The sequence below is a fragment of the Canis lupus genome, chromosome 16 (genome assembly GCF_048164855.1).
Source record: "Canis lupus baileyi chromosome 16, mCanLup2.hap1, whole genome shotgun sequence".
Lineage (NCBI taxonomy): Eukaryota > Metazoa > Chordata > Mammalia > Carnivora > Canidae > Canis > Canis lupus.
In genome coordinates this window covers 24,306,260-24,330,212 of record NC_132853.1, presented here as the reverse complement: position 1 = coordinate 24,330,212, position 23,953 = coordinate 24,306,260, and the positions used below count along the sequence as shown (strand labels likewise).

The 23,953-nt window shown below is 38.5% G+C and overlaps 1 protein-coding gene across 7 annotated transcripts in view; it reads left to right on the top strand.

Moving 5' to 3' along the window:
- The window catches only part of AATF (apoptosis antagonizing transcription factor), a 109,206-nt gene that overhangs the window by 32,744 nt on the left and 52,509 nt on the right, over positions 1 to 23,953 (top strand). For all 7 annotated transcript variants that reach the window (XR_012008682.1, XM_072779628.1, XM_072779625.1 and 4 more), the window contains exons 5-8: positions 4,405 to 4,519; positions 5,976 to 6,177; positions 6,904 to 7,068; positions 8,744 to 8,827. Coding sequence is in view for 6 of the 7 variants with exons in the window: in XM_072779628.1 (XP_072635729.1) it covers positions 4,405 to 4,519; positions 5,976 to 6,177; positions 6,904 to 7,068; positions 8,744 to 8,827 (566 nt within the window). In the remaining variant the exon portion in view is untranslated. The remainder of the gene's footprint in view (positions 1 to 4,404; positions 4,520 to 5,975; positions 6,178 to 6,903; positions 7,069 to 8,743; positions 8,828 to 23,953) is intronic.

Genomic DNA, 23,953 nt, shown 5'->3' with positions numbered 1-23,953 from the left:
GAATCAGGGAGAAAAATAAAGCTGTTAGGTGAAAATGGTTTTTAGATTGGTGACATTTTATATATAGAATGCTTGCATATGGGTAGCATGTAAATGAATACTTAATACAGGAATCTATGAATACTAGTTCAGTCCTAGAACTGTTGATCAGTACAAGCAGAACTTGAGGCTTTCACCATGTGAAAGATGATGGTTTTTTGATACTGATATACTTTCTGTATCCACAGCATTTAAAAATTTATGAAATGCCTTAATATAGACAAATTTATTATTTTTACCTAAATTCTGTGAGATAAACAAGCAAAGGATTATCTACATTTTACAGATGAGAAAATTACAACTCAAAGATTAAATTGGTCTGCTCAGTATAAAATGACTAGTTAGTAATAATGTCAGAATACAGGGCTTATGACCCTTAGTAAAGCATTCTTTCCATTGATTCTGTACTTGGAAAATTATTCCTAAAGCTGGTGCCCAGATGCTGAGGTTGTATCTTGATAATATGGTGAGGCATATGTCCTTCTTAATCTCTTCTTAAGGGAAAGGCCTCTGGAAATGGACCATGTAGGGCAAAATAAACATATATATCCTTGACAGTCTCCATTTGTTTTGTGGCCATGTGCCAAGAGGGAGAGAGAAGAAAGTATATGCCTCTCTGCTGCTTTTTTAGCTTGTAACTCTGACAGTAATTAGGAGAAAAATAAAAGATGAGTTAGAAACCATTGGTTCCATTCTCTTCATTTTTCATAGAGTTGAACAAATAGAATTTGGTCCTATTTGAATGATGAAAAGAGGGTTGGGTTGGGTTTTGTTTCATATTTTGACTGGGACGAATATACTGTTAGATTTGAGTCCTCAGGAGAGTTTCCTCACTCTTGTCAGCTGTGGCTTTGAGGAGGCCAAAGGATTGTCCAGTTTCTTTAGATTTGACACAAAATCTTAGTGGAAGGGAAATGTGGCCCTAATATTGCAAAGAAATGAGAATTCAGTTCTTTCTTCTATATCTCTTTACAGGAAGCTGTCTATGTGTTGGTCACTAGTGACTCTCCTTTGATAAACATTTTTCTTTATTTCTTCTTCTTCTTCTTCTTTTTTTTTTTTTTTTTTTTTTGTGGTTAGAAGCACAGAATTGCAGATTTCATCTCTGGTAGGTCTCTTGACACTTTGATGCATGGTGGTGCTATCCCTGAATGGAGCTTAAATACTTCAGGGCTACTTTCTGACTGGGTGAAGGGGTGTATAAAATGAGAACATATGAGAGAGTATTAACAGAAAGGCACACTTTGATTTACTGATATTGGCTCTCTGCTTTCTTGTTGGATTGATATGCTGTCTAATATATCTGCAATGGATTTTTTAAAACTGACTTGAACAAAATAAAAAGGCTTGTATAGCTACTTGAAAGTGGCCCTTAAAAGTAGTAGTCTTTTCGTTGGGTGTTTTCACAGTTCTTGGTTATGCTGCATGTGAGAATCACATTATGACTCGCTTGTTGGGGGCAAGCAGCTATGAACATTACAGACTACTCTGCAGCTTCCCCCTGCTGAGGTTCCTGATTTTCTGTTTTACATCATGGACACATGGTACCTACAGGCAGGAAGGGACAGGCACCTGCTTTTCTTGTTCTTCGTAATTTTTTATTGTGGCAAAAAACACATAACCTAAAATTTATGTATCATAAAATTTATCCTAACCGTTTGTTTTTTCAGTTTTAAATTTATTTTTAATTTTCATTCCTGTATAGTTAACATACAGTGTTATATTAGTTTCAGGTGTATAATATAGGGATTTAGCAATTTATCCTAACCATTTCTAAGTGTACAGTTCAGTAGTATTAAGTAGATTCACATTGTTGTGTTACCAATCTCCAGAACTTTTCCATCTTGTAAAATTAAAACTTTATACCTGTGAAACAAGTCTCCATTCCCCTCTCCCCCAACCTCTGGCAACCTCCATCCTACTTTCTGCCTCCATGAATTTGACTACTCTAGGTACTTCTTATAAGTCCCTGTCTTTTTACAGCTGGTTTATTGCACTTAACATAATGTCCTCAGGGTTCATCTGTGTGTTGTAGCACATGTCAGAATTTCTTTCATTTCATTTTATTTTATTTTATTTTATTTTATTTTTATTTTATTTTATTTTATTTATTTTTAAGATTTTTATTTATTCATGAGAGACACACAGAGAGAGAGAGAGGGACACAGGCAGAGGGAAAAGCAGGCTCCATGCAGGGAGCCCGATGTGGGACTCAATCCCAGGTCTCCAGGATCACATTCTGGGCCAAAGGCAGGCGCTAAACTGCTGAGCCACCCAGGCGTCCCAATTTCTTTCTTTCTTTTTTTTTTTTTTAAATTCTTTTTTTTTTAAATTTTTATTTATTTATGATAGTCACAGAGAGAGAGAGAGGCAGAGACATAAGCAGAGGGAGAAGCAGGCTCCATGCACCGGGAGCCCGATGTGGGACTCAATCCCAGGTCTCCAGTATCGCGCCCTGGGCCAAAGGCAGGCGCTAAACTGCTGCGCCACCCAGGGTTCCCTCTTTCTTTTTAAAGGCTGAATAATATTCCATTGTTTTTTCCCTGTTCTTTTTAACTAGGCTCAAGATTGAAGGATTATAGATGATTTTTTTTCTGTACAGAGATGCACTAGGATGGAAGAATTATTTATTATGTTCTGGTCTTGGGAACACTTAAGGTTTTTTCTCTTTTCAATTGTGCTAAAATATACATGACATAAGATTTACTAGCTTAACCATTTATAAGCATATATAGTTCAGTATCATTAAGTACATTTGCATGGCTATCCAACATCCCCACCATCCATCTCCAGAACTTTTTCATCATCTCAATCTGAAACTCTGTATCCATTGAATAGGAATAAGTGTCTGTTTCCCTTTCCCCTGCACTCCTGGCTGCCACCATTCTGCTTTCTTTCTGCTTCTATGAGTTTGACTGTTCTAGGCCTCGTCTAAGTGGAATCACATAGTACTTGTGCTTTTGCAACTGGCTTATTTCACTTAGCATAAGATTTTCAAGGTTAGGTCTTGGGAATTTTGAAAACCACTTTGCAAAAGCAAAATTGGTTTGTAGTTTCACTTTGGAAAACATAGGCTCTGTCTCTTAAGGTGTAACCTTTTGTAGAAAAGGCATTAAAAACCATGGTTAACTTTGTGTGGGCTGAAGTCCCTATGGAATATAAAGTAACAATGAATGCAGGGATTGCTAAATGAAATTAGGGGCACTTGTGAGAGGGTTACAGTATTTAAGGGAAAGAGGGAAGGTGTGAGAGAAGCCTGGCCAGAGATGAATGGACAGCTATTACTGACAATAGAATGGAATATCACACGATTTAGCAGTGGATTAAATATATACAATAAGGGCACCAAAATGTCAGTGATTGCCTATGAAAACACATTAAGCAGAGAAAATCAGACAAGAGAGTAATATTAGGTAGGAAGAACAAAGTTCTGTTTCTGATGTATATTTGGAAGGGTGATGGAGCATCCATGTGAAGATTTTCCTGCAGTTGCTGGAAATGTGGAAGCTCAATAAAAGGAGAGAAGTCTGAGTGCTATCAACACATAAATAGTGATTATCAGTGTCTAGTTAGCCCCTTTAGTAGGATTAGGCTGATAAAGAAGGTAAGAGTTCAGTTCTCAGAGGGCCAATTTTTATCCTGAAAGTTCTTAGCCGTGGACTGTATACTTAATCCTGACCAGCTTTATTACAAATGCATCCTGTTGGCTGTGAGGAGAACCAGGTTAATAACATGTTTCGATGTGCAAAATTTTAATACAACATGCAGTACTGCAAACAGGAAGTCATTAACTTGAGTTTCCATACGTAAACAAGAACTTTTCATAGGAATATGTGCAGAGAGATTGGATGTGTGAGGTGGCAGCTCAAACCAGAGCAAATGAGATCTCCTGAGGGAGGGTGGTGGTGGCAGTGGCGGTGGCAGTAGTAGGGATCCCAGGACAAAGTTGTGCTCTTTAGAAGAGGAGGAATTGCTTAAGGAGTTGATTGATAGAGGGATAATCCAGGAGGTCTGTGGGTTACCTGTAGAAACTAACACAATAGGGAAAAATGATTAGTTATGATGACAAGCAGGGAAGGAGTTTGTCAATCTTACTAAATTTAAGAACTCACGTTTATTGTAGATCATTTCCTACACACCATACATATGTTACCTCACTTGTTCCTCACAATAAGCCTGTGAAGTAGGCACTGTTATTACTTCCTTTCAGGAATTCTGTGTTTCAGAGAGTTCTTAGTCCCTGGGTACCCTTTGCCTTCCCCCCCACCCCGGCCAGAACTGCTCAGGAGTCATGAGTTATAGGCATTGCCTACTTTGGAGAACTGTAGATAATTAATTGTTCCTTCTCTGTGCTTTATTTCCCAGGTCACAAGGCTCTGAAATCATTGTTGAGGTCATTGGCAGATCTTCAGGAAGAGTTACTTTTCCAGTACCCAGATACTAGATACTTAGTAGATGGGACAAAGCCCAAAGCAGAAAGGTAAGGAAGGAATGGAACTCTGGGGTTGCTTATTTTAATCTGAGCGGTTTACTATCATTTTTGAAAAAGAAAGCCAAATCCTCTGCAAGAAGATAATAGACTTACTATTAATAAAACAGAAAGACCCTCTTGCACTTAACTGGTGGCTGAGATCGCACAGAAATTAGGAATTAGGTTTTCCATTTTTATATTTACTTGTGCTTTCCTTTGTGGACTTCGGAAAAGGCTTGCCTTCTCTTTAGACCTGTTGAAATGAGGAGATGAAGGGCGCCTGGGTGGCGGTAGTCTTTTGAGTGTCCGACTCCTGGTTTTAGCTCAGGTCGTGATCTCAGGGTGGTAAGATCGAACCCCGTGATGGGCTCTGCACTCAGTGTAGAATTGGCTTGAGTCTCTCTCTCTCTCTCTCTCTCTCTCTCTTTCTCTCCCTCTCCCTCCCTCTCTCTCCCTCCCTGCCTCTGTCCCTCCTCCTTGCCTCAGTTAATCAATCAGTCTTTTTAAAAAAGAAATTAGGCAATGAAAGGACATTTTTTATTTTAATTCTTGATTAATGTTTATGAAGCACTTCCTGCCAATACCATGGAATTGCTGGTCACAGGCATCTCCTTTTCAGTAAGGGAAGAAGCACTTATTTTACAGGTGGAAAATTTTTAGAAAAGCACAAAATAAACCTGTTTTCTTTTCTGAAATTGTCACATTTGATGAAGGATTTCCACACCCACCATACCACCACCTATTGTTTAAACCTGCTGTATGTATATGGTACCTGCTTGCTTTTTTTCCTTTGAGCTTATCCTTTGCTCCATTTCTTTTCTGCTGAATTAGTTGGAGGGACAAGTAAGCTCATGTTTATTGAGCACCTATAATGTGTTGGGGTCGGTAGTCCAGGGTGTGCAAGTGGCTTGATAGTTAGAGGTTGTATTACTTACTCTCTCCAGGTAGTTGCATTTATTGCAATGTAGTTCCCATTTCGTTGCCCACCTTTTTGAGTTTTCTTCACTTTTAGCTCTCTTCCTTTGATTCAGCTAATATTATTCAGCTTTCCTGAACAATCGGTTACAGGGAGAACCATTTCCCTTATTGATTTGGGGATTAAGGTCATAAAAGTATGATTATGTGTTTAATTTTTAAAGACCATCTCTTGTAACAGGATAGGCCTGGTTCATATGCATTTCTAATAATGTTTTTACAACCTCGTTTATTTTTATGGTTTGCTTACCTTTTAAAAAAATATTTCTAAGCCAGTAGTTTTTATATTTATTTGAAAAGTTACATGACTTTTTGATTGACCTCATGAACATTCCTTTCAAACAAAAAAAGCCCCCCTCACATTTATGGTGTTTTATAAAAATGTAGATAGAATAGGGAAGGCCTAAATACTCTCAACTTTATGTGAGCCTAGCTTTTTATTTGGGTAATGTTTGTTTATATTGAACTTAATATCCTTACTGAACTTTAGTGAGGAGGAAATTTCCAGTGAAGATGAAGAGCTAGTAGGAGAGAAGAAGCAGCAGAGAAGGGCCCCACCAAAGAGGAAGCTGGAAATGGAGGACTATCCTAGCTTCATGGCAAAGCGTTTTGCTGATTTTACAGTCTACAGGAACCGTATACTTCAGAAGTGGCATGATAGAACCAAGCTGGCCTCTGGAAAACTGGGAAAGGCAAGTGTGTGTGTATGTCTCTACATGTGTGTAACAGAGTTGTCGCCACCTGAAGCAGTTTTAAGAAATTAGAACTACAGCTCATTGATAACGGATAATGTTATGATATAATAGTAGTCATTTCTACAGAAAACTTTACTGAACTCCATTCAGACCTGGGATTTTAATTTTATTAGAATATTTTGGGGGCACTTGAGTGGCTCGGTTGGGTAAGCCTCCAACTCTTGATTTCAGCTCAGGTTATGATCTCAGGGTGGTGAGATTGAGCCCCATGTCAGGCTCCATGCTCAGCACAGAATCTGCTTGGGATTTGCTCTCTCACCTTCTGCGCCTCCCCCTGTTCACACATGCATGTGCGCACTCTCTCAAATATATAAATAAACAAAATCTTTTTTTAAAAAAGATATTTTGTTCTAGAAATTGTGGCCTTGTAAGTGTTCAAATGTTTGGAAATACAAAATACTTAAAGAAATGGATTTTTCAATTGTTACGAAAGGTGTGGAAGTTAATCTCCGGATATAGGAAAGTAATACGACCTGCTTAAGACTGATTTTTTTTTCCCCCGAGAACATTTATAGCCATTCACAAACTCCATCTGCAACACGAAGTCCCTTCTGAAAGGAGGATTGTCTGTCTCTCTGCTGACACAGAAAGATAGAGAAACCAATGTAGCTGCCTTTAGCACGGACGCTCTGCATTATCTGACACTGGTTAATGTTGTTGCAGGGTTTTGGTGCCTTTGAACGCTCAATCTTGACTCAGATCGATCATATTCTGATGGACAAAGAAAGATTACTTCGAAGGACGCAGACCAAGCGCTCTGTCTACCGAGTTCTTGGCAAACCTGAACCAGCAATGCAGCCTCTCCCGGAGAGTTTGCCAGGACAACCGGTAAGAGCTCTGTGATGCTAGGTGATTACAAGGAGCAGTTTCTGTGAGGCTCATTTGCTGAAAGATCTGATCACCTGCTTGTAGATATTATTCTTGGTCTAAGAAGTCAGTGAAAGAAAGAGAAAAGGCACTACTTTACTAGATTGTTGAGAAACTAAGAGTTTATGGGAGAAAGTGTTCTTTTAAAATGGAGCTATTATTAACTTGTATGGAGTTTCTTATTTTTGAGTTTGCTTTGTATCTGATAATGGAAGCATTCATAATCCAATTTTTAAAATTCAATTTTAAAGATGTTTCTCTAGAAATGTTGGTATGGAAGGAAGTGTGTACTTTAGGTTTTATGTTGGACATTTAGATACTACAGAAAATGATCCATAATTGAAACAAGTTCTTTTGTTTCAAGGAAACTTTTATTTGTGGAAATATGCACTTAATTTTTTTCAAAGTTCAGAAGAATTTAAAATGAAAAGTAAAATTTTGCTTTTCCGATTGAACCAATGTTCATAATTGTAAAAAGGTATTTTCTATTCATGTAACTGTATATACATATAACACATATACATATAAAAACATGATTCTATTTTAACTAAATGGGATGGATATGTGTATTTATAAATATATAAAATTTTATCAACTCTATATAAAATCTGACAATGTTTTTTTTTTTTTTTTTTTTTTAAGATTTTATTTATTTATTCATAGAGACACAGCTAGAGAGAGAGAGAGGCAGAGATACAGGCAGAGGGAGAAGCAGGCACCACGCAGGGAGCCCGATGCGGGACTCGATCCCAGGTCTCCAGGATCATGCCCTGGGCTGCAAGCGGCGCCAAACCGCTGCGCCACCAGGGCTGCCCCTGACAATGTTTTAAATTTAATTTTTCCTAGACACTTCCAAATCATTACATAGAGATTTATCTCATTCTTCCTAATATTAGGCTGCAGGGTATTCCATTATGTGGGTGTGTACTATAATTTATTCAAACAGTGGATATTTATGTTGTCTTTAGCTTTAGAAACAGTGCTATAGGAAACATGAGTATTTGTAATATGTGTATTTGTGTGAACATACAGGTAGATTTCTCAAAGTAGAAATGTCAAATCAAAGAGAATAGGGATGCCTGGGTGGCTCAGCAGTTAGGCGTCTGCCTTCGGCTCAGGGTGTGATCCTGGAGTCCCGGTATTGAGTCCCACATTGGGCTGCCTGCATGGAGCTCTACCTGTGTCTCTGCTTCTCTCTGTCTCTCTCTCTGTATCTCTCATGAATAAATAAATACAATCTTTAAAAAACACACACAAAGATAATACACATTTTAAATCCTGATGGATGTTACGGATTGCCTCCAAAAAGTTTCATTAATTTCCATTTTCACCAGCTGTGTTTTCTCGTACTGAGTGTTGTCAGTTTTAGAGGTGAAAAATGGTGTCTTCTCATTTTAATTTTCATATATTTAATTAGAATGAAATTAAACATTTTATATGATTATTGACGATTTGTGGTTCTTTTCCAGGTAAGTGCCTGGTTAATGTTTTTGTCTGCTTTTATTGGAATGTTTTTGTTCTTTAATTTTATATCTTAAGGAAAACTGCTTTGACTGTTACACACATTATTTGTAGTAGCTACATTACTTTGATAATTCCTTTGGATTCACTCCTTTCTTTTTTCTCTTTAAAATAGGAAATGCTTCCTCAGGCCCCTGCCAATGCCCACCTGAAGGACTTGGATGGTGAAATCTTTGATGATGATGACTTTTATCACCAGGTGTGATTTTTACACTCTTTTCTTTTATTACAGATCATGTTTTAGCATTTTAAAATAACTCATGGAATTCTCTGACCAAAAGGTGGCTTTACTTTGGAAGGAAGATAGAGTCGGGGAGTTAGAACTGCTGTCTTTTGAATTGACTTACTGTGTAGTTCTAAGTTTGTTGTTCTTTTTTCTTTTTAAGAGTTTACTTTTTAAAAGAAATCTCTATACCCTGTGTGGGGCTCAAATTCACAGCCTAGAAGCTCAAGAGTCTCATTATGCTCCACAGACAGAGCCAGCCAGGCACCCCTGTTCTGCTTCTATCTTGTGTTTTTCCTTTTGAAGTGAAAATGACTACAACTACTTTGTTAGTTGCCGCAGGGTGTAAAGGATTTGTAAAACAGCTGCAACTTCTTCGAGTCAGGTGGTTTATTCTTTCTCAGCCATTTTTGATAATGTTAATAGAGGACTTTTTGTTAGTTATTTGGTTTCTTGTACCATTGCTATTAGATTAGGATATGGAGCTAAAGGGCTGGGATCCCTGAGTCCTTGAATTGCACTTCTGGTTCTATTGCCTATTAAGTCCCTTGTCTTTGATGTGTGTGTGTGTGTGTGTGTGTGTGTGTGTGTGTGTACGCACATGCCTGTTCAAATCAGTTAAGTATGTATTGAGATTGTCTCCTGCTGTTGATTATAATAATAGTGTAGTGTTTTGAAGACAGAAAGAATTGGTAACAGTTGAAATATGGCCCAGTTCTTAGTATCTCTTCCCAAATGTCCCCCAATTCTTTCTCTGATGTAATTATCTGTTGGCATGCTGCTCTTTTTAATGATGCTAGTGACTGTAAAAATAGACTAAACATTTGGGCTGTTCTAAAGAACTAAAATAATTTCCTGTAATCCTAGGTCTCCTGATAAGTCATACTTAATGAAATGTGCTTTAGGATGTACCCTTTCTAGCTCTGGAGAATCAAGGGTGCTGTTCAGCAGTGACACAACAGCTTTTGTTGAGCCATTATTTATCGAGATACTCTTTTCTCTGCTGAATTTTTAGTGTATTAACTTTTACCAAGGAATTTGCAACTGCTTATTGAAGGTTTAGCCATGAGGACTGTATTATGTATTTGGAATATGAAGGAAGGAACATGGGAAAATCACACTATGAGGCCAGTAGAACAGGTGATTCTGTTTATAAGGGATAGCTGAGTCTGCCCCGAGAAAGAGACTAATAATCTTTCTGTTCACTCTGGAATGTTCAATGAAATTATTGCCATAAGTGAGCCTTAAAAGTAATGATAAGAGGGTATAGGAAAGAGGATTGGTGTGTCTTCAGGTGTTCCTAGTCAGAGGTCCTGATTCTTTTTTCCTTTTCTTCTCTTATTATATCCATTTGTCAGAAGAGTAGGGAACTCTATTTTGTTCTAGAGTGTCTAAGGAAGTACCTGATATGGGATATTAATGCTGTATAATTGTGTGAGATCATGGGAGACAATCAAAAATGCTCCAGTCTTCATTTATTGAAGTGTACATTGTTCGATAGAAAGTGCATCATAAATTAAATAGGCTTAATAAAATACACTGAAATTACTGAGAAGTTACTTCCACTGGCTATCCTTAGTCTGAAAGATTTCTATTATTTTATTTTATTTTTTTGCCTGGAGGTCTGTTTAAAAAGAAATAGCATTACTTGATTGGCCCTTCATCCCAATTAATAATTTTACCTTCGATAAATTCTGATTTCAGAGTTATGACTAGTCACATCTTAGCTTTTCCCCTTGCTGGTTAATTGGGGTGCTGGGGTTAATCTAAATTAAAACTTAAACTAATAGAGGTCAGCAAGGCAGCTGAAACACCTGAGTGAAACAAATGGGGCTGCCAGGCGCAACTTTATCTTGGCTGTTTCCCAAGAGGGAAGTGGCAGCAAATTGGAGTTGTTTCAGCCTTCTGTAAAGGTGAATGATGGGTGACACTTGTTAATGTACAGCATCTCCGGAAGCATTCCAGATTGCTTTGCTGCTGTACCAACTGCTGCCATCCACACACAGTCAGTAGGAACTGGACCAGTTGCCAACATCTGGCAGCACAGCAAGGAATGGGTGCAAGTCTTGAAACCCCGCAGATTCTAAATATGGTGCTTAGAACTGTGCAGGCTTTAATCACTTACCACTCTGGCAGCGGGCTACGACAGCTTATCCTAGCCTCGTACATCACATCCCGACATCTGCTGAGCCGCGAGGCAGCTGCACATTCATTTTCTTTCCTTGCCTTTTCTCTTGGCCTCCTATTCCTCTTCTTCTTCCCACTTTCCCCCCGCCTCCCTTCAGTTTTCCTCTCCCTCCCCTATATACTTCTTGGGAGAGATGATCTGTAAAGATTACTGCTTCATTGTGTGCAAGTAATTGTGGTGATGCCAGGCCCTTGACAGACACAGCACAGCACCTGTTCTGCTGACCTGGTTAATTTCTTCTGTTGAGTGGGATTTGCCCGAGATTGGAGCTGAAGCCAATTCAATGATAAGGCTAAAGAAAATGGCAGTATGTTTTCTGTCACCTCCCAATTAAATTGGCTTCATAAAGTGCTTTTCTTTATTTGTCAGGGTAGTAAGCCTGAGCTAAGTGTTGCATTCAGAAGCGGTACAATGTATTACAATGGGCCTGTGAGTTTTCATTTGTGTGTGTGTGGTTTTTTTTTTTTTTTTTTTTTAATGTGGTCATATGGAAAAGCTGAGTGGTGAATATAATACACTTTGCCTTTTTTTTTTTAAACTGTACTTGAAGCCAGACTCTTTGGGTCCATGTTTTGTAAGGAAGAGATTATAGCCACATTGAATTTTAATGTTTCATTGTAAGGGTTTAAAGGCTTACTTGGTTAATTCAGGCTGTGTAAATGCCCTAACTACTGAGAATGATGTTCAGGGTCAGAATACTGAACATACACACACACATTCTCCGTCTCTCTCTTTTCCATTTGTTTCATAATTACTACAACTTTGAAAATGTATCTGTATTATTTAATAAAGGCACATATGTATGTGTATGTACATGTGTGCATATATATGTATACATAGAGAGGCACTAAAGAGTATCAGATATCATAAGTAATCATATCATTTTTGAGCTGAAAAGAACCTTACAGGAAACTGAGTCCCTGAGAAGTTTAGTAACTTCCTGGAAGCCAAATAGTAAATGGCATCTCAAGACGCTTTAGACCAAGTCCTGTTCTTTCCGTACCTTTATTTCTTAAATATTTCATTCTTGAGCCGTAAAAAGACTTGACTGTGGTATATACCTTTCAATTTGTAAATAGCCTTCCTTTTCTTAGAACTGGAAGAAATATTATTTGTGTTAGAAAGTCATTTTTTTTCCTTAGAAGGCAAATTATTTATTGAGCTCCTGTTACTTAACAATTCTAATGAAAAAATTAGCTTGGGCGCTGGGGTGGCTCAGCGGTTTAGCGCCTGCCTTCGGCCAGGTTGTGATCCTGGAGTCCTGGGATCGAGCCCCACATCACGCTCCCTGCATGGAGCCTGCTTCTCCCTCTGCCTGTGTCTCTGCCTCTCTCTCTCTCTCTCTCTCTCTCTCTCTCTGTGTCTCTCATGAAAAAATAAACAAAATATTAAAAAAAGAAAAGAAAAAATTAGCTTTATGGTTGTGCTACTAGTTTGTTTGGAAACTGGAATTATTGAAAGCTTGAAGTATACCCAGTGGAAAGATTTTATGAGAGAAACTGTTTACCTGCTGGAGGCATTTCTGAGTTTCCCTCTCAAGTAGAATTAGCTTGCATTTGGCCTATTTCTTGTCAAAGCTCATCCCTAAAGACAATTTCACAAAACAGGAACATTGTAAATGACCACAAAGGATGAGCCATTGAGAAATGTTTTCAGGATCTATTTTTCATTTTCATTATCCTGTTTGCTGAGTTCTATAAGATCTGTTGTCCATATCAGCATGTAAGGATTTTCTTTTGTTTCAATTTGCTTTTTTACACTGCCAGTGGATCTTTGACTTGATAAGCCTGCATTCTTAAAGATTTGAGGAAGGACTAACATTTACTGAACCCTAGTTCTGTGCCAGCTCCTTGGCTTAGTAGATAGGTGCTTGACATACATCTTTATTTAATCCCCACAAGATCTCCAGGTTGAGATATGACTGCACTTAGCAATGTAAAGTGACTGCTTTTATTCTTTTCATATCCCAGATCTCAAACTAGTTTCTTGTTGCTTCATGAGGTATTTTGTTCTGAAAGGACTAATTGAGCTTAGATATTGACAAATCGATACCTAGATTTCTAAGGGTTCATTAGGATTTTGTATGTTGCTTCTAGCTCTGTTTAGTTTTGATCTAGTTTGTCCTGTCACTTTAAATTTAACCAGGAGTGTCTAGAGAAATGGATAATAGGTTTTGCTCTTTCGATGACCACTTTGGTGGGTTAAATTTCTCCTCTCACATGCCATCAGGGCATGTCTATAACTGACCTTGCCACATGCTGGGCTTAGACATTTGATAATGCCATAAACAAGTAATTACTATTTTGGTGAACTATTAAGAGTCAATAATGTTAAGAAATAGGAAAGAGGCAAGCTTTCTGACAAGATGGTTTACCCTAATTGGTGAGTGATTAATAAGGACAGTTGATGTGGTGGCTTTAATTGTATACATTTAGTGTGAATAAGAGTCTCAAGCCATTCTTATGGTTAATGGCAGTACCAGTTTCTTACTGTTGGCATATATCTTTCCAGTGGTTCAGTTGATGGTTAATAATATATTTTTAAGTTTGATTTGAACTTGTTCCTTTTAATTAGTTGTCAAAAAACAGATAAAAACAGATACCCTCTGGTTCAGAGTAGTTTTAGTCATTTTTAGTTTTACTTTTAAATGTTACTGTTACTTGAGATGTGGGTTGTTTCTTAAAAATTTGATTAAACTCATTACACATAGACCTGTATGATTATTTTATTTATTTATTTTTTTAAGATTTTATTTATTCATGAGAGACGCATAGAGAGAGAGAGAGAGGCAGAGACACAGGCAGAGGGAGAAGCAGGCTCCATTCAGGGAGTCCGATGTGGGACTCGATCCCGGGTCTCCAGGATCAGGCCTTGGGCTGAAGGTGGTGCTAAACCGCTGAGCCACTGGGGCTGCCCTGTGTATGATGATTTTAGAGAAGATATGAAGTACATAAACTTGAAAATTGAAATTTTGGCTAAAAATACAGCAGAGAACTAATCAATTAGGTTTTATGAGGCATAGTATAGGTGGAAGAAAAACCACACAACCCAGGGCACCTGGTGTCTCAGACAGTTGAGTGTCTCTCTCTTGATTTTGGCTCATGAGATCAAGCCCCACATCAGGCTTTGCGCTTAGGTAGGGAATCTGCTTGGGATTCTCCCTCTTCCTCTGTCCCTCCCCCCCCACCCCCGCATGCATTCTCTCTCTCAAATAAATAAATAAATCTTTAAGAAAAAAAAACAACCAAACAACAAAACGCAAACCAAATACCAATGTCCAATTAAACTCCAGTTTTAATAATTACAAGATTATTTTGTGTGCCATGTGTAAGAATTTTATTTGAGATACATTCTAGCTGCTGTGCTGCCATCGTTGATCTATCAATGTTCAGACCCAAATTCAGCATGAGTATTGGCATTTGATTCCTAGCATGGGCTTGCTGTTGTGGAAGCTGCATGTGATAGGAGGCCCAAAGCCACATTTTAAATGCAAGGTCCAGAAATTCCATCCAACAATAGTGCCAAGGGAAAGTACATGTGGCTGGCCCTCATTTCTTTCAGTTTTCCTGCTTTAAAAAACATCAGAGCATGCCTTCAGTACTACCACCTTGTTTAACAAGGGTAAAATCTGAGAACAAAGCCTGAAACAGTACGTTTTATGGAGCCAGCTAGGAAAGAGATAAGGATTGGCTTAGAACTGTTGAAGAAACTTTTTCAAACACAAATGGTACCTTGGGAGTTTACTAGGCAAATATGTGGTCAGAATTGCCTTTTCTATACTAATAAGCACAATGCCAACCAGCTGAGTATAAATCAAGAATAGGACTCCAGCAGTATTTTAGTGGCCCCAAATGAAGAATTTGGTACTTCTCAGGAAATGGGGAATACTACCTGTCCCTAAAGTAAAGACAACGTCTTCTTATTAAATCACACTCAACGTATACCTCCTTTAAAGTAAGTCACAGGAAAAATGATTTGGCATAGAAAGGGGAAGTTAATAAGCACTTTAAAAATTTCTCTGTATTGTGGATCTAGAATAGAACATAATTGCTTTAAAGTCAGATAACATCTTTGAAGAACATCAAGGCTAAACTGTCTTTTTACAAACTGGAGCCTAAAGCAAATACATGACTAGTATTAGGATCACCCTACTTAGTGAGTTACGACATTGAAATCCAGGAATTCTTGCTCCTGGTATGATTTTCTTTCTAGCATGTTAAGCTGCCTTTTGATCTGTCATGTTTGAAAATTTCCTTTTCAGAATATATCTGTTTAGGAAATTGGAGGTCCAGTGTGTCTCTTTGCACTCTGACAATTTATATGTATCACTTTTATGCAATTATGAGCTTCATTCAATTAACATTTATTATACCAGATGCTAAATTTATAAGGATTAAGAAGACAGAACCCCTGCCCAAGGAATTTGTGTCATCCAACAAGAGTGAGATTCTCTCTTAATTTGTATGGTCACATAGCTTCTCCTTAAGAGTGTGACTTCATTAAAATTCGTGTGGAGAAAGTAAATGGTGAGAGTAATCGAGTCCTTGATACAAAAACATACATGTAGCTCTCTAGTGTCTGTCTCGAGCACTGATTTGCCTACCAGTTTTTCCCCCAACATATACCTGATCTGATTCCTCAAGTCATTTCTTATAACCTCTAAAAGAGCCTGGGTGGCTCAGTCAGTTGAGCATCTGACTCTTAGTTTTGGCTCAGGTCATGATTTTGGCATCCTGGGATTGGGCCCCTCGTGGGGCTCCACACTCCGGGGGGAGTCTGCTTGACTCCCCCTTTTTCTGTCCCCCTGCCCTGGCTCCTGCAGGCAGGTGCATGTGGGTGCGTTCTCTCTCAAATAAATATATCTTTTCTTGAAGCCATTTTTAAAATATTTTTTTATTCATTTATTTATTTAAGAGAGAGTGAGAGAGAACAGGGAGTGGGAGAAGCAGATTCCGCATGGAGCAGGGACCTGATGCAGGGCACGATCCCAGGACCCTGAGATCACGATCTGAGCCAAAGACAGACGCTTAACTGACTGAGCCACCCAGGCGCCCCTAAATAAATAAATCTTTTAAAAATATAATTAAATAGGGCAGCCCGGGTGGCTCAGCAGTTTAGCGCTGCCTTCAGCCCAGGGCCTGGTCCTGGAGACCCGGGATCGAGTCCCATGTTGGGCTCCCTGCATGGAGCCTGCTTCTCCCTCTGCCTGTGTCTCTGCCTCTGTGTGTGTGTGTGTGTGTGTCTCTCATGAATAAATAAAATCTTAAAAAAAAAAAATATATATATATATATATATATATAATTAAATAAAATAAAGGATCCTAGGAGATGCTATTTGATAAAAGCTCTGGATGATATAAAATCCCTATTTTCTAGGAATGTAGTAGTTGTTACAAGCTGGATTGAGATGCTGGTATCCACTGAAACTTATTTCAGGTTGGAAGAGCCTTCATATTGGTGATAGGTATTGGAAGGTTCATTTAGCTATAGCCTACTTTTGTGTATTTCTGAAATTTTCTATAATGAGAAAAAAGCCTTCAGATTTCTTTCTTCCATCATTCATTCAATAAATATTTGCATACCTGCTATGTATTTTTAAGTAACTGCTATTTTTAGGCTTTGCTGTGCCGTCTAATGCAGTAGCTACATGTATATATAGCTATTTAATATTTAATAGTACATGTATGTAGCTATTTAAATTTACATTAATTAAAACAGATTAAAGTTAAAAACTGACTTCCTCAGTCATACTAGCCACATTTCAAGTGCTATGTGGCTACATGTGCTAGTGGTTACGGTTCTGGGCAGTGCAAATACAGAACATTTCCTCATCAGAGAAAGTTCTCTTGCAGTTCTGTTAGGGGCTGCAACAAAGCAAAGTTCTGTCCTTGTGAACATAATGTTCTAGCTTCAAGCTAGAATGAATGTGAAATATGTTGTGACTGTACAGTAGAAAATTCTAAAACCAGGTATGGGTGAAGGGAATACTGGGGTATGGATAGGATGGTTACTATTCTTATGTAGAAGGTTCAGGGGATAAGGCTATATTTTAGCAGAGACTTGAAGGAAATAAATAACAGCCATACAGATATCTGGAGGAATAGTGTTGGGGACAAAAGGAATGACAAGTGCAAAGGCTCTGAGGCATAGTGGAGGCTAGCATATTCTAGGAAATTCAAGGAGGCCAGTGTTACTGGGGTGGAGTAGGCAAGAAACAGTGGTAGGAGAGGAGGAAAGAGAGGTAATAGAGGACCAGGTACTGTAGGACTTTGTAAGCCACTGCAGCACTACAGCTTTTTTTGTGACTGAAATGGGAAACCACTAAAGAGTTTTGAAGAGAGGAGTTGCATGATTAGGCTAATATTTTGAAAGAATACCTCTGCTAGCTCATGTTGAGAAGAAACTGTGGCAAACAGGAAGCCAGTTATGAGGATCTAGTGCTAATCCAGGCAAGAGATGGTGGTAGCTGGGACTAGAGTGGTTTTTTAAGGAGTGTTAGGTGGTTGGATTCTGAATTTATGTTCAAGTTGAACTGACAGAATTTGCTGTTGGATTTCATATGGGGTATGGAAAGAGAGAGGTGTCCTGGATGACTTTAAGGTTTTTGGCCTAAGCAACTGGAAGAACAAAATTGCTATTTACTGAGATGGGGGGAAAAATGAGAGAAGCTAATTTGGAGAAGAAATCTGGAACTTTGTTTTGGTTTTATTAAGCTTTTTTTCCCCCCTCTGTGGATGTGTTTTGGCTTTAATTATTTTGATTATCAGTTATATCAAGTTTAGGTTACCCCTGAAACATTCATATGGAGTTGTTCATTCATATAGTTACATCTATAATTTTGGAGTTCATAGGAAGATCTGGACTTGAAGGTATAAATTTGAGAGCCATCAGCATATAGATTGTATTTAATACCATGAGACTAAATGAGATATTACCTAGAGAATGGAGCAAAAGAAAAAAAGAATTCAAACCCTGAGTCCTGGGACATTCAAACATTTAGAGGTGGAGAGATGAAGGGCAACCAGCAAAGATCATTGTGAAAGAGCAATTGGTAAGCTAAGAGAGTAAGGAAGAGTAATTTCCCAGGTTCCATGTAAAAGTGTTTCAAGAAGGGGGAAATATAGTATCACCCTGATACCAAAACCAGACAAAAGCAGCATAAGGAAAGAAAATTACAGACCAATATCTCTTATGAATATAGATGCAAGAATCCACAGAGTACTAGCAGACTCAATCCAGCAATATGTAAAAAAGATTTTGTACCATAACCAAGTGGGATTTAACTGAGGAACACAAGGTTGGTTTAATATAAAAAATCAATTATGTAATACACCATATCAATAGAAAAAGGACAAAATCCACATGATCACCTCATGTGGATAGATGCAGAAAAAAGCTTTCAGTCCTTTCATGGTAAAAACACATAGCAAACAGGGATGCCTGGTGGCTTAGCAGTTGAGCGTCTGCCTTTGGCTCAGGGCTTGATCCTGGAGTCTTGGGAAGCACTCCATCGCGCTTCCTGCATGGAGCCTGCTTCTCCCTCTGCCTATGTCTCTGCCTCTCTCTCTCTCTCTCTCTCTCTCTCTCGCTCTCTCTCTCTGTGTGTCTCTCATGAATAAATAAATAAAATCTTAAAAAAAAACACATAGCAAACAAAAACTGAAACAGAAAACACCACCACTACACACAGCAAACTGGGAATGGAAGGAACTTTTTTACTTGATAAGGAATATCTATGAAAACCCACTTTCATCTACTCAATGATGAAAGACTAAATGCTTTCCTCTAAGATTAGGAACCTGACAAATATGTCTGCTCTTGCCAGTAACACTCAGCATTGTACTGGAGGCCCTAGGTAGGACAGTTAGGCAAGAAAAAGAAATAAAGGCATCCAGATTAGAAAGGAAGAAGTATAACTACCTGTCATGTGCAGGTGGCATGATCCTATATATATATACACTATATATAGAAAATCCCAAAGAAGTCACCAAAAAACTATCAGCTAATTAACAAATTCAGCAGAATTGTAGGATGCAAGATATACACAAAAAAAATCAGTTGTGTTTCTATACACCAGCTATGAGCAATCTGAAAAGGAGAACAATTCCATTTACAATAGTATCGAAAAGAATAAAATATCTGGTAATAAATTTAACCAAGGAGGTGAAAGATTTGTACACTGAAAACTATAAAGATCATTGAAAGAGGGATCCCTGGCGCAGCGGTTTGGCGCCTGCCTTTGGCCCAGGGCACGATCCTGGAGACCCAGGATCGAATCCCACATCTGGCTCCCAGTGCATGGAGCCTGCTTCTCCCTCTGCCTATGTCTCTGCCTCTCTCTCTCTCTGTGACTATCATAAATAAATAAAAATTAAAAAAAAAAAGATCATTGAAAGAAATTTTAAAAGACCAGAATAAATGGAAAGTCATCCCGTGTTTGTGGAGTAGAGGAGTTAATATTGTTAAGGTGGCAGCATTATCCAAATTGATTTTTAGATTCAATACAATCCCTATCAAAATCCCAACTGCCTTTTTATAGAAATTGAACTGATCCTAAAATTCATATGGAAATGCAAGGGACTCAGAATAGCCAAAACCATCTTGAAAGAGGAAATTGAAAGATTCATACTTCCTAATTTCAAAACTTACTAGAAAGCCACAATAATCAAGATGTTGTAGTACTGGTGTAGATCAATGGAATACAATTGAGAATCCAGAAATAAGACTTTACATTTATGGTCAATTGTTCTTCAACAAGGGTGCCAAGACAATGCAATGGGGAATGAACTGTCTTTTCAACAAATAGTGCTGGGAGAAATGGATATCCACATGCAAAAGAATGAAGTTGGTGCCCTTCCTCACACCTACATAAAAAATAATTCAAAATGAATCACATACCTAATGTAAAAATAAAACTGTAAAACTTCTAGAAGAACACATAGTAGTAAATCTCCATGAGCTTTGGTTAGGAAATGGGTTCTTAGATAGGACTTCAAAAATAAAAATAGATAAATTGGACTTTATTGAAATAAAAAACTTTGGTGCTGCAAAAGGTACCTTCAGGAAAATGAAAAAGAATATTTGTGGGAGAAGATATTTGCAAATCATATATTTGATAAGAGACTGTTATCTAGAATATATAAAGCACTCTTATAGTGTAATAATAAAAGATAACCCAATAAAAAATGGCAGGGGCACCTGAGTGGCTCAGTTGGTTAAGCGTCCAACTCCTGATTTCAGCTCAGGTCATGATCTTGGGTTTCCCACTCCACGCTCAGTGGGAAGTCTGCTTGAGATTCTCTCTCTCTGCCCCCCTCCCTGCTCTTTCTTTCTAAAAAAAAAAAAAAAAACAAAACAAAAAAATTACTCTTTTTTTTAAAATGGCAAAGGATCTGAATAGACATTTCTCCAAAGAAGAGTTTTTCCAAGATTTTATTTATTTATTTGAGAGAAAGCATGAGAGGGAGGGTAGGGGCAGAGAGAGAGGGAGAAACAGACTCCCCACTAAGCAGGGAGCCTGACATAGGGCTTGCTCCCCAGCCCCAGGACCATGACTGGAGCTGAAAGCAGACCCTTAGCTGACTGAGCCACCCATGTGGTCCTCCAGAGAAGATATTTAAATGATCAGGAAGCATAGGAAAAGGTGCTCAACATGATTAGTCTTTAAGGAAAATACAAATCAAAAGCACAGTGAATGCCACCTTACACTACTAAGATGGCTGTAATAAAAAAGATGATATAACAAGTGTTGGCAAGGATATGGAAAATTTGGAACCCTCACACATTGCTGGTAGGAATATAAATTGGTGCAGTCTCTGTGGAAAAGTTTGGCATCTCCTCAATACATTAAGCTTCAAGTTACCATATGACTTGGCAATTTCACTCTTAAGTGTATATCCAGGAGAAACAGTGTATGCCCACACCAAGACTCATACATGAATATTCACAGTGTTATCGTAATAGCCACAAAAGAAACAGTCCGAATGTCCCTCAACTGATAAGTGGATAAACAAAATGTGGTATATCCATGCGATAGAGTATTATCCAGCTGTGAAAAAGAACGAAGTATTGATAAATGCTACAATTGGAGTAAACCTTGAAAAACGTAATGCTAAGTGAAAGATGCCAGTCACTAAAGACAGCATATTTTATGATTCCGTATATATGAGATATCCAGGATAGGCACATGTATGTAGAGAAAGTGGATTAATGGTTGCCTAAGGTTGGGGGTCCTAGGAGGGAAATGGGAAGTGACAAGGAGTGGGTAATGGGTTTCTTTTGGGAGTGATGAAAATGTTCTAAAATTGACTGTTGTGTTGGTTGCACAACTCTGTGAATATACAAAACCATTGAATCATACAGTTTAAGTTGGTGAATTGTTGGTTTGTGAATTATATATGAGTAAAACTTTTTACAATTTTTATTTATTTATTTTTTATGTTTTTAAAGATTTATTTATTCATGAGAGACACAGAGAAGCAGAGACATAGGCAGAAGGAGAAGCAGGCTCCTCACAGGGAGCCCGATGTGGGACTTGATTCCAGATCCCAGGATCATGCCCTGAGCCGAAGGCAGACATTCAATCGCTGAGCCACCCAGGGTGCCCTAAAACTTTTTTTTAAAAGAAGTGAGTGACCTAGGTCAGGTGCTGCAGATCAAGTGAGATAGAGAATTGACCACTGGTGTCAGCAAGTGGTAGTCATGGTGACCTTGACAAGAACTGCTTTGGTAGAATGATGGAGGGGGTTCAAGAAAGAATGGAAGGAGAAAAATTGGAGATGCTGTGTGTGGACAGCTGTCCAGGGGATTTGCTGTAAAGAGAATAGAGAAATAGAGCAGCTGAAAGGGGAAGTGGAGGTTTGGGAGAGTGTTTTAAGTTAGGCGATGTACTTTGTATGCTGATGGAAGTGATTCAGTGAGGAAAATGGATGTTTCAAAAGAGAGGTGAGAATTGCTGGGAAGTATTCAGGTCAGGAGGGGTTGGTCTGACGGACACTTCATCCCATATGTATTAGAGGGAAGGCAGAGTATATTGGGTACATTTGCAAGTAGATATGGTGGAAGCATGTGGAAATTTTCATCTAGGTGCTTTTGTCATGTTTTATTTTACTTTTTGAACCAAGAAGCTGTGAGTGAGAAGATGTGGCAGGGGCTGGAGGTTGGAGAAAAGCAGAGGTATGGGAGAGTCCCCTGACAGAGTGGGAGAATGAGTGAAGGGGAGAGCCCCTGGGGAATTGTCAGGTAGCACTGAAGTTCAGTTCACATGATCTTGTTTTTTTTCCCAGCCAGTTCAGCTGATGGATGCACCTACTGAGACTTAACGTGGTTGGGGGTTTGCTGAGGGACTATAGGTACATAATCCCTTTCCTGTAATTCCGAAGTTGAAGAAGTTCTGAAAACTCAGTTTTTGTTTTGTTTTGGTAACTTTGGCAAGCTTTTGTGGTGGCAGCTGATCTGAAAGGTCACAAAGCTATTATAAATATATAAGGCTTTATTTATTCCACCTAGTGGGGATGATTCATATATTTTGCTGAAGAAATATTCATGTGTTTGACTTTAGGGTGGTGTCCCAGACTCTGCTGGGTCATTTGTGTTTAATACACTGTCTTATCTCCTAAAATCCTAAAGATTCTGAATTCCAAGACCCATCAGTCCCCAAGGGATCATGAATCTGTTTGACAAAGGGATATCCTATCATGCAGAGGAGTTTGGAGTGTATACTAGGAGTGATTATCCTGATGGACTGTGGACTCACTTCTACCTGAGGAAGGAGGGCAGTGAGCACGTGAGAAGAAGAGGCAGGGTGCTGAAAAGCTGTCAGGATCAATGGGTTATTGATCCTGATAGTGCTGAAGAATTGTTGGAGCCTACATGCTAGAAGGAGAATGCTGGAAAGACAGGGAGAGGTTTGTTTCAGCTGGGCTTTTCATCCCTAAAGGACATCATGACAGAGCACAAGTTAGTACTACCCTTCTGGTTTCTTCTTGTAAACGTTTTTAGTAAAATTTTCTCTAGTTCTGAGTGACTTCCTCCTTATTCTTCCAATACAAAAGGTACATTGTTTGATGCCATTAAAGGAAACATTGCCCAGGAATGCCTAGAATAGGCAGTGACTGAGCTGAGGTCTCAAAGGATATATATATGACCCTTCTTCCCACCTTTATTAAAGATAGAAGAAAAAAAAAGAGCTACACCAGGACATCTATCTGGTTACCAAAGGGCAGAATACTGGAAATGGGAACTGTTGGCAATTCTGAACAATAAAATTCTCTGTACATTGTTACTTTTGGTAGGGATTAGGAAGAATGGCTAAATGCAGTCATTTGATTCTTAGAAAATTGTTGTTGTTTTTTTTTTAAGATTTTATTTATTTATTTATGAGAGACACAGAGAGAGGCAGAGACATAGGCAGAGGGAGAAGCAGGCTCCATGCAGGGAGCCCGATGTGGGACTCGATCCCAGGACTCCGGAATCACACCCTGAGCCAAAGGCAGACACTCAACCTCTGAGCTACCCAGGTGTCCCAGAAAATTGTTTTTATATGTAAGAAAAAGAAAGGAAAAGCAAATTGGCAAAAAAAAAGAAATTCTTTAGCATTTGAATTGGTTAATTCTTACCTTTCTGCATACATCAGGGCCCAATATTGATAGTGATTTACTTACACTCCCAGTTAATAATTAGACATTGAGAGACATTATATATCACGCCTAATGGAATATATGGGATCTGATGAGAAAGTTTTCTATTTTGACTAATAAATTTTAACCCAAATGGCCAAGCCTTAGTGAAATATTATGGCCTTTGAAATATTTTAGAACTTGTGCTGAGAAAACAGTGTTACTTTTTTCAGTGAACGAATTTATCATCCCTTCCAAATCATAGGCCTTACTTGGCTCTAGCTCTGGAGTAGAGGC